Source organism: Ambystoma mexicanum, chromosome 4q, assembly GCF_040938575.1.
Source record: "Ambystoma mexicanum isolate Mex_15411 chromosome 4q, UKY_AmexF1_1, whole genome shotgun sequence".
In the NCBI taxonomy this organism is placed as follows: Eukaryota; Metazoa; Chordata; class Amphibia; order Caudata; family Ambystomatidae; genus Ambystoma; species Ambystoma mexicanum.
This window is the reverse complement of record NC_090928.1, coordinates 1025962261-1025972545: the sequence shown is the minus strand read 5'-3', so window position 1 is coordinate 1025972545 and position 10285 is coordinate 1025962261. Positions and strand designations below refer to the sequence as shown.

Here is a 10285-nt window from a genome sequence, read left to right as displayed (position 1 = left end):
ACAGCTCCTCAAAGACATGACAGGTGATTTGGAAGGCCTATCAGACTACAGACCTATTTCAAACATTCCATACCCAGGAAAACTAATAGAGACCTATATGTTTACAAACAAATACTGGAACACATCGAGCTATTGGATGTGGCACAAGTAGGCTTCATATCCATGAGAGTAACAGAGACAGCACTACTCTCTGTATGGGATGACCTCCAAAACAAACTCAGAACTGATGCTACTGTGGCCGCAAGGATCCAATTCAAGACCGTATGCATCATCCACAAGGCTTTCTGGGGCCTGGGAACATACAATCTCCAACTTTCCCTCCCTAAATACCTCCCTTTTAGAGCCCTCCACTCCTCCAACTGAAACTATCTGCTTGTGAGATGCTTCTCCAAGCAAAGCGTGGGGGGCTGATCTCTCTCTTCGGCTGGTGCCTCTCTCTGGAACAGCCTCCTCGCTGCCCCTCTCAACCTCAGGGCACATCAGAAACGAGCTTGCTGTATTTCATACCAGGAAGGTGTGCCAGCTCAAATCATTAGTTCATAAGGGCTACTGCTAAAAGTGAACAGCCTACCAACATATGGTGCTCCACATCAATTTCATAGCTACTGCAGGGAATAGTATTAAAACAATTCTGGCTCGATGAAAGAAAATATTGTGCGAACTAACCAGCTGAAATGTCTTGGACACCCACTCCCTCCCGCCTTGGTGAAGGCTTGGCACCAACATCAAATAGAACACGCATTCACCTTTACTTTAATATTTTGCCAAAGCTTTATATGTATGAGCGTCGGTCTATGTCAACAAAAAATATTCTTCGAGTAATGAGGACATTTGATCATATACCTACGGAGAACATAGGTCGCCATTTATTATATCACTAGGTGAATTTCATCTTTTAATGAGCAAATTAGCTGACGCACATTGAATTAGCGTAGTTGTGGTCAAATTGCATATAGCTTTGAGGTTCTGATATGCACCTGCATGAAAACCCGTTTATGGCAAACAGCTGCAACCCATTAAAAAAGAAACCTCTTAGGATGGCAGTGTTTCATAAACTGAGCTATGCTGACGGTTAACTAATTTCACTTTTCAAAAGGTGCCGCTGCGATTTAAAAATGCAGGCGCAGCAAGGTAATATGTATGACTAACGCGTGAACCTCTAATGACCTTGGGGGGAAAAATCCATCCTTCATTGGGTAGCTGCCACTGTTTTGACTGAACAATGTGTTTTGGAAAAATGCAGAAAATTACGTTTCGGAAAATATTTCAGGATTAAAGTATTGTCGGGCTTCGCAAAAGTAATTGAACTACAGAAGAAGAAAAAATCAGTCTCGAGCAAACTCAAAAACGTCCACTCCATTCACAGAATGAAAACTTTGTAAGCACAGAAGACTTGGAGCTTCTTGCTGCGGGTGTTTCTTTCAACTGTCGGAATCGCTTTCGCCGTCATCTTTTGGGTTGCTCGGCTCCTGCTCCGCGTCGTCGTCGTCGTCGCTCTTTTTATCCCAGTCCTTCATAGACGCTCCCATCATGAAGTCATCACGCAGTATGTTCCACTCGGGCCCAGCTTCAGATTTCACCGTTATCTGAAGAGACAAAAAGGTCCGCATTACAACCAGGACTGAAATAAAAATAATGTCACTCCAACACGAAGCAATGTGGTGCATGTGAACGGTCGGTCTGCCTTGCGTACCCTTAGACAACACACTCATTCAACACACACAGTCCGAACAGAGGCATGGTAAAGAAAACCTCCAACAATCCAACACATGAAGCAAAACCGTGTTTTCACAGCCCAAAACAAATTCAACCCTGGGTTCGGCCTGCTTCATTAAAATCTTTTTGGCAATCAAAATGGCCCGAATCATTTTTTTAAACCCCAAGTGCCGATGTGTTTTTTAGTACGGAATAAACTAAGCCCAAGGAAAGAAGTTAATTTTGTGAAATAAGTAAAATCTTCACGGCGAACGCGGTTTGTAAGCGACAAAGATATGGTGGCAGATGGTGACGAATGTAACAGAGCAACAACGCCATCCAGTGGAAAGTTGACAGAAGGGATATCAGAAAATATTGATTTCCCAATATGTCAAATAGATTAGAAAAAAAGACTAGAATATTAGCCAAATAAAGTGAATAATTGCCATTATCTTGCTTACCGAGATCATCATTTGACAGCATTTTAGAGCAAATCTAGGTGGGCATTATTCAGAAGCAAGTGTCCTCTCGTTCAATTGAATGCACGCGTTTGATCTTCATATGCATATTGTTAACATTTGCAGTTCATATTAAAATCTGCTCTCTACGGCCAGAACGTGAAAAAAAAATATAATAAAAATAACCAACCAAAGCACCAAACTCCCAGACCAAACTAAGCTTCACCCACCCTCTATTATCAAGGTAGCCATCAGCTTGAAAGTCAAGTGAAAGATTTAACAATTGATCCCCCCCTGCTAACACGCCAAACCCCAAAGCATACTGGGAAGGGCAATATGGCTCTCGCTGGGCAATCAATTTATTTTAGCTGCTCACACACAACTATCGCACGGGCGATGGAATCAAGAAGCAGCGCTCGTCTTCTCTTTCTACTACACAAGTGTTACTTGTCATGGTTTCCGATTAATTGTTCTTGTCTTGTACATAAATATATAAAATGCCAATAAAAAAGCAGCAAAGGACAGGACAAAATATGATTAAGGGTTCTTTGAATTAAGAAATTCATCAGCCCGGAGGATAGCTCAACGCGAGACAAAGAGCAACACAAGTTCGATACTTAGGGTCCACGCTTAGAAACCTCGGGGTATTAAGCACCTTATACATAACCAATTATGGAAAAAACGCAGATTGCACTCTGCAGATGTTTACATTTACTATCACCACATTTAATACACTTGAGCATTGAAAGGCGTTTTGTATCAAAAATCGAAACATTTGCATTAAAAAAAAATAAGTTCATGTAGTGCGCTCACAATGCCAAAAGGCCATTTTAGAGTGCAAAGGCAACAGGAGGTAATGGTGAAATTTCAAGGGTGAGTTTATGATTCATAGGCTGCAGGCAGATCAAAACATGAGCAGCTCCGGAGCCTTGCACACAGAACAAGTTACTTGCTATATAGAATGTTTCGACCCTCCTGGGTCATTTTGAGGGCTAATCAATGTACATTCAGAAATTTACAATGTGGTGATTCACCTGGATAGTGCGTGTTCAAACAGTGGTGGCCGGTCCTATGTGATGAGGCTGGTGGGGTGTACACGTATTTAATACTGAGGGGTAAGGTGCACGTCACATTAGAGAATTATAAATGGAATATACATTACATATTACAGTCATGTTTGACGAGAACCCACATTGGTTTTTGCGAGCAGTTATGGTAAAGACATGTATGATAACATTCAATTTACATCAAAGTATCAGAATCATACAGGGGAGAAGGGATGAAAGGGGGCAGGGTGAGGTCAGACAGTGTGGAGATCGGAGCCCACAATTATGGGCCTGTACATGGTCTAGCATGAACATGAAGGTAAAACTCTGGAGGGTTAAGCTTACCAATTGTACTTAGACGGTTGCTCAGTGAGTAGAGGGCGTCCATAATTCTATGTCACAATCCTTATGGATCGATATTCAGAACCCCAGGTGGTGGCAGCGGGAAGTCCTGGGAGGACAGTCCAACGGATGTGTGTGAAGCAGGGAATAGCCCAAAGAGGGTTTAAGATTGGAGAAAGCAACCAAGGCATGGTCGTGTGCCCAATTGGAGTGGTGGATGTGTGTCAGTGGTGGTTGGATGAGACCATCATGTGAAATGTGAGCCATGTTGCGCGGATGCGAAGATGCAATAGCAGTTGATGGTAATTGCAAGGCTAAATGGTCTCAACCTCAGAGTGATGTGTTCAGTATGATAAGAGCGCGTAATAGTATCGTGCTGAAGATTAGCTCGATTAGTCCGGTTGAAACTAACCCTCGTATTAGAGGGGAGCTGGTGTATGCAAAGCGGTGTGGGCTTGTGAGAGGATTGCTCAAGACCTTCCTAAAATGCAGATGGCCAAGTACATGACCAGAAGGGCAGAAGGTTAATGGCCCAGCCTCACATCCCGTCCTAGCTCTAATTGTTCTCTCTAGAGGGGGACACATTGTAATGTGGGTGTAAGCTCCACGGTACACAAACTGTAAATTGGTTAGTGCTTGGGAAGTGCAGTGAGAACTAGGACATGCAGGGGACAGCCGTTGAGGGGCTGCGTTGGGCCCAGCTGGTCAGGGACAACTATGTTAGTGGCGAGTGCAAAAGTAAATGGGACTTAATTCGTAATTCTTACCTGAAGAGCCATGTGAAACTCATCAGTCGGTCGTGCGGCTTGCACGGTCATTGCAGTGGCAGATGTAACGTCTAGTTCTGTATTTACAGAGCTACCACGTATAGCATGGTGATGTTTCACTAAGCACGTTGAGAACGCTTCAAACAACGTGGCGTTTGGGGGAAGGGTCTCCTAAAGTTGCATGGTATCATCCATGCGGGCGAATCGGCTTGTTAAATATTTGATTAGTGTAAGTTGGAGGCAAGAAATTAATTCTGTAGTGTAATCTCCAGACCCAAGCACAATAAGTGGGCAGCAATTGGATTGAGCAAGGGGAATTGTTTCAATGCATGTTTGCGCATGGCGGGGTTGGAAAAAGAGTGAATTCAGTTGTGAGACCCTAGTTAGGGCCCAGGCCAATCAAGGTTGGCCTGAGCTCCAAGTAGTAAATACATCTTCATGTATCACAAATGTATGCAAGGCAAAGTAAGTCCCGGTTTGTGGCAAACGTATTTCAATGGTAACTGGTGCCATTTGCGTTGCTGTTGATTAACAATCATTTATATAAATATTCACAAAAACCATTATATTCACGTTCCTTGTTCAATCTGGCTGTCACAAATCTATATCTGCAGACGTGTCTTGCTTCCTGTTATCGGAGGTGAAGTTTCCAATCCCCTCCTCTGATATAACAGGGGGGCAGTTCCAGTCCGGCAATACAAATGTCCTTGTTGTCCAACTGATGTTTTTCCTGTCAATGAGGGGCAAGAGCATACCTCATGTCCTGCGAGCTTAGTAGGTCCAGATGTTCCCTCCCACCCGACGCGTAGTTTTCTTATCGTGCTGCCTATATACATTAGGCCACATACACAAACAATAACATATACAACAAACTTGGAGCAGCAGTTGATGAACTGCTTTATGTTATGTGTGTTCTTGCTGTGGAACATGATTGGGTTGGTGTTGCTGGCATAAGGGCAATTCGTACAAGTGCCACATTTGGCTTGTGATGTTAGTAACCAGTTAATGCTGGGTGGGTGGGGTGGGGTGGGCGATGGTCGGTCTCATGAAGTGTGGGTGCTTTCTTGAAAGAAAATGATGATGCTTCAGAGACCTAGGTTTTAATCTTTTGGTAAATTTGTAGGAGATGCCAGTGTTACTTTAAGCCGAACGGTAGAGCCTTTAACTCGTAGTGCTGGCCTTGTACCACGAACCATAGGAACTTCCAAGGTTTCCTGTGGATGGGGACATTGAAGTATGCATCCTCTAGGTCCAAGGACGTCAAGAAGAACAAGCTACTTTCTTATCTGGTAACATTCTGGTAACGTTCTTTCGATAGGATGGTTTGACGACGTATTCCATATCTGACAGTAATCACCACAGCTGTGCTGCTTCGGAAAATTTTCGGCGTCTGCGTCCTACGTCGATGCGCCGTCCCCAAGGACCTCCTCCGGCGGCCGTCGTCACCCGATATGAAAAGTAGGTCGCACGACGCCCGTAGCCTCAGTTGTAGTTTTTTCCCCCAGAACATGTGACACCATTCTTCTGCCAGTCAGACACAAGGCCTTGTGGAAACCTAAGCTGCAATCGCATAAGAAATTCTGCAGCGGGGAAGGTAGGGAGGGAGTGATATATGGAATACGTCGTCGGACCATCCCATCAAAAGAACGTTACCAGGTAAGAGAGTAACTTGTTCTTCGAGGGGATTGGGTCCTCCAACGTATTCCATATCTTTGACAGACTCCCAAAGCAGTACCAAAGCAAGGAGGAGGGAAAAGAATTTAGAACACAAATTTAGCATGCCCAATCGAATTGCGGAATAAAGGACTGCCTTGCCAAAGGCCAGATCCTGTCCTCGGAGGGAATCGAGGGAGTAGTGACGTACAAAAGTATGTACAGAAGCCCAGGTGGCTGCATCACAGATGTTACGAATAGGAACACCCCTGTGTAGGGTAGTAGATGCAGCCACACCCCTGGTAGAATGGGCCCGCAAGCCAGCCGGTGGGTCCTTACCCGCCAAGCGGTAACACTTGGAGATGGCCAAAATAATCCAACAAGACAGTGTTTCGTCACAGCTTGTCCCAAACGCTTTCCAGCGTAACCAATGAAGAGTTGATCATCCACTCTGAACCGGGACATGCATGAAATATAAAAGCTCAACGCTCTCCTAGGATCAAGCCTATGGAGCCTCTCCTCTTCCTTACCAGGATGGGGAGGAGGATAGAAGGCCGGAAGAATAACCTTCTGGCCCAAATGAAATTCTGAAACCACTTTCGGAAGAAAGGAAGGACGAACTCGAAGGACAACCCTGTCCTTATGAAACACAGTGAAGGGTGCTTAACTGAAAGTGCCTGTAACTCACTCACTCTGCGAGCGGAAGTAACCGCAACCAAATACACAGTTTTAAGAGTTAACAGTCTCAAAGGGCAAGAATGCAAAGGCTCAAACGGAGCAACCATAAGAATCTTAAGAACAAGGTTCAAATCCCAACCGGGCACCAGAAAAGGTGACGGAGGGAACACATTAGTGAGCCCTTTCAAAAACTGAGAAATTAAAGGAATCTTAAAATAGGAACATTCTTCAGACGAGCGCTTAAATATGGACAGCGCCGCCAGGTAACCTTTAATGGACCCACTTGCAAGCCCCTGTGGGCCAAAGAAAGCAAAAAAGACAGAACCATAGGAATGTCACATTCAAAAGGATCCACATTCTTAACTCTGCACCAGTTGCAGAATTTACACCAACGGTACAGAGACTTTGTTGCCGGCTGTCTGGCCGAGAGCAACACCTCCAACACATCTTCAGGGAGGTCCCAATCCTTATACCTCAACCTTTCAGAAGCCAAGCGTGAAAGTTGAGGGATCTGACCTCTGGATGGAGAACCGGACCCCCCTCCCGTGAGAGCAGATCGTCTCGGTAGGGAAGACGACGTGGAGGGCAGATGGACAAGTTGAGAAGGTCCGGGTACCACGTCCTCCAGGCCCACGCCGGAGCAATGAGGATCATCTGGGAACCGAACCTCCGGAACCTCCGCAGTACTTGCGGGATGACAGGGACTGGAGGAAACGTGTACAGCAGTGGGAATGACCACTCCACCACGAACGTGTCTCCTAAGGCTCCTTTTGGAGGAATTTCCCACGAGCAGAACCTTTCACACTTCCGGTTGACACTGGAGGCGAAGAGATCCACTTGAGGGGTCCCCCAAAGGATGAAGATCTCCAGGAGAATCTCCTGAGCCAGCTCCCACTCGTGAGAGATCGTGCTCTGCCTGCTCAGAGCATCCGCCATCTCATTGTCATCTCCGGCCAGATGAACAGCCGAGATTGAAACTTCCTGCTGGATGGCCCAGAACTCGAGCTGCATCGCCTCCCTGCACAGAGGAAGTGACCCTGCCCCGCCCCCTTTCGTTGAGGTAGTGCATGGCCACCGTGTTGTCCGTCAGGATCAGGACACTCTTTCCTCGCACAGTCGGCAGAAAAGCCTTCAGGGCTAGCCTGACGGCCCTCAGCTCTAACAGATTGATATGGAGTCTGGACTCCGACGGAGACCGACAACCGCCGACTATCAACTTGTTGGCATGAGCTCCCCATCCCATGAGGGATGTGTCCGTCACGATCGTCACCTCCGGCCAGGGAAGCCAAAAGGGAGCCCCCTTCATTAGATTGCCTTCGATGGCCCACCACAGAAGGTCCTGGGCGACCGAGGGCGGCACCTGAACAGGGTCCGACATCCTGCCGGAAGATTGCGACCACTGCATCTTGAGTGCCCACTGCAAAGATCTCATCCGCAGACGAGCCTCTAGCACCAGAAGAATGCAGGATGCCATGAGGCCGAGCAACCTCAAGAACTCGAACGCCGGGAGCGTCTGGGCAAGTTGAAACTTGCGCACCATCTGCTGAATGTGAAGAGCCCTCACCTGGGGAGGAAAACACAGCCCCAGGGATGTGTCGAGCACTGCTCTGATGTACTGGAGCTGCTGTGTTGGCGTCAAATGGGACTTCTTTAAATTGAGGGAGAAGCCCAGCTTGTGAAGAGAGTGGCAGGTGACGGACAGATGATCCAGGACTTGCTTCCAGGACTTGCTGGGGAGAGCTCCCCCTGATCAACCAATCGTCCAGGTAGGGGTAGACGTGAATCCCCCCTTTCCTGAGATGCGCTGCCACCACCACCATGAGCTTGGTGAAAACCCTCGAGGCGGAGGTCAATCCGAACGGCAGGACCCTAAACTGAAAGTGCGAGTCGCCAAGCGCGAACCTCAGGTACTTCTTGTGCTTCGGATGGATCGGCACATGGCAGTAAGCGTCCTTGAGGTCGAGACACACCAACCACTCCTGAAGTTGAAGGGCCTGGAGGACTTGAGAGAGTAACCATCTTGAACTTGTCCTTCCGTAGGAGTTTGTTCAAACCGCGCAAGTCCATGATGGGTCTCAATCCCCCATCTTTCTTCGAAATCACAAAATAAGGGGAATACCATCCCTTGTTCCTCTCCGCTACAGGCACCAGTTCTATGGCGCCTTTCTCCAGCATGGCTTGAATTTCCTGCGCAAGGAGCGGATCCGGACTCTTCAAAGAGGTTCCCAGGTGGATTGACCTGAGGCCTCTGCCAAAAGGGAAGACAGTAGCCGCGGGTTTTGATCTCCAGAACCCACACATCTGAAGTAATGGCACGCCACTCTTGAAGATGCTGCGCCAACCTTCCCCCAACCGGCGAACCATGGGACATGGCCTCATGACTGAGTGGTAGCGGCTGCAGCGTTGCCTGAGGGCAACGAGGCAACTGCCCGAGCGGCTTTGGCACCTCGAGTACCCCGTTTTCCACCTCTGGTACTCCTACGGTGGCCTCTTTGACTGACAGCTCCTCTCGCTTTACTGAAGGATGAGTAATAACAAAATGAACCTCCCCTCCATTGTTGTCCCCTAGGACGAAAAGGCGGAGGTTGTCGAACTGCAACGCCCAATGACTTCGCTGCAGCTTTGGAGGTCTGCAACCTCTCAAGGCTCTCGTCAGCCTTGCTGCCAAAAAGATATTCACCGTCAAAGGGCATGTTGAGGAGCCGGGACTGCACATCAGGAGCGAACCCTGACTTCCGCAACCACGCAAACCTGCGTATTACTGTGCTCGCCGCCATGGACCGGCTGACACAATCTGCCATGTCCAAACCCGACTGAAGGGCCTCACACATGGCATCCTTGCCATCCTGGACAATAGCAAGGAAACCATCCCGTTCGTCCCCTTTGGGAATATGTTCAGCCGCTAATGCAACACAGTTCCACAGAGTGTGTGTAAAACGAGACAAGGCAAATACAGAGTTGGCCGCCTGAAGCGCCATACCCCCTGAAGAAAACACTTTCTTCGCCCAGCCATCAAAACGTTTCGTCCCTATCCGGAGGGATGGTAGGATACGATGCCCGCTTTGCCGGGGCCGCAGCCACCTGCACCACCAAACTCTCCGGAGTTGGGTGCCTGGACAAGTAGCAGGGGTCGCTACTGGCTGGACTGTATTCTCGCGACAAAAACTTGCCCACTGCCGGGAGACTCTCCGGAGCAGTCCAAGCCGCCGCCACCCTTCTCTGCAGAGCCGTATGAAACGGCAGTACCGGGTCAGTGGGGGCACCAAGATCTAGGATGTCCGTAAGATTATCCTGAACTAACTCCTCTCGGGGAGCCGACCATCCCAAGTACTCAGTGACCCGAGACATAAGGCGCCGGTACGAAGAATCGGCATGAGTGCCAGGTTGAGGCCTACAAAACTCCACCTCCGGAGAGGTGTCCAGTCCACTGGCATCATGCAGTGACTGCCTCAGGTCTTCAAACTGGCTATGGCCCGAGATAAGCTCATCTGGCACCGTAACCGGAACCAAGCCCTCATCAAAGCCCTCATCAACCTCTGAAATATACTCCAGGCGGTGAGAGGAAGGCATCTGGGGACCCAAGCTATGCCTGACCTTAGGCAGAGACTTTCTAGGGGCTTCCCCTGTGCCACGTGGCCCCTCCAAC

General features: G+C 48.2%; 1 protein-coding gene across 1 annotated transcript in view; it reads right to left on the bottom strand.

Moving 5' to 3' along the window:
* Window positions 1–747: 747 nt before the first annotated feature.
* The window catches only part of RRP15 (ribosomal RNA processing 15 homolog), a 198749-nt gene continuing 189211 nt past the window's right edge, over window positions 748–10285 (bottom strand). Inside the window, exon 5 of the mRNA XM_069608581.1 lies at window positions 748–1586. Within this exon, the coding sequence (XP_069464682.1) occupies window positions 1422–1586 (165 nt within the window). The 3' untranslated portion in view covers window positions 748–1421. The remainder of the gene's footprint in view (window positions 1587–10285) is intronic.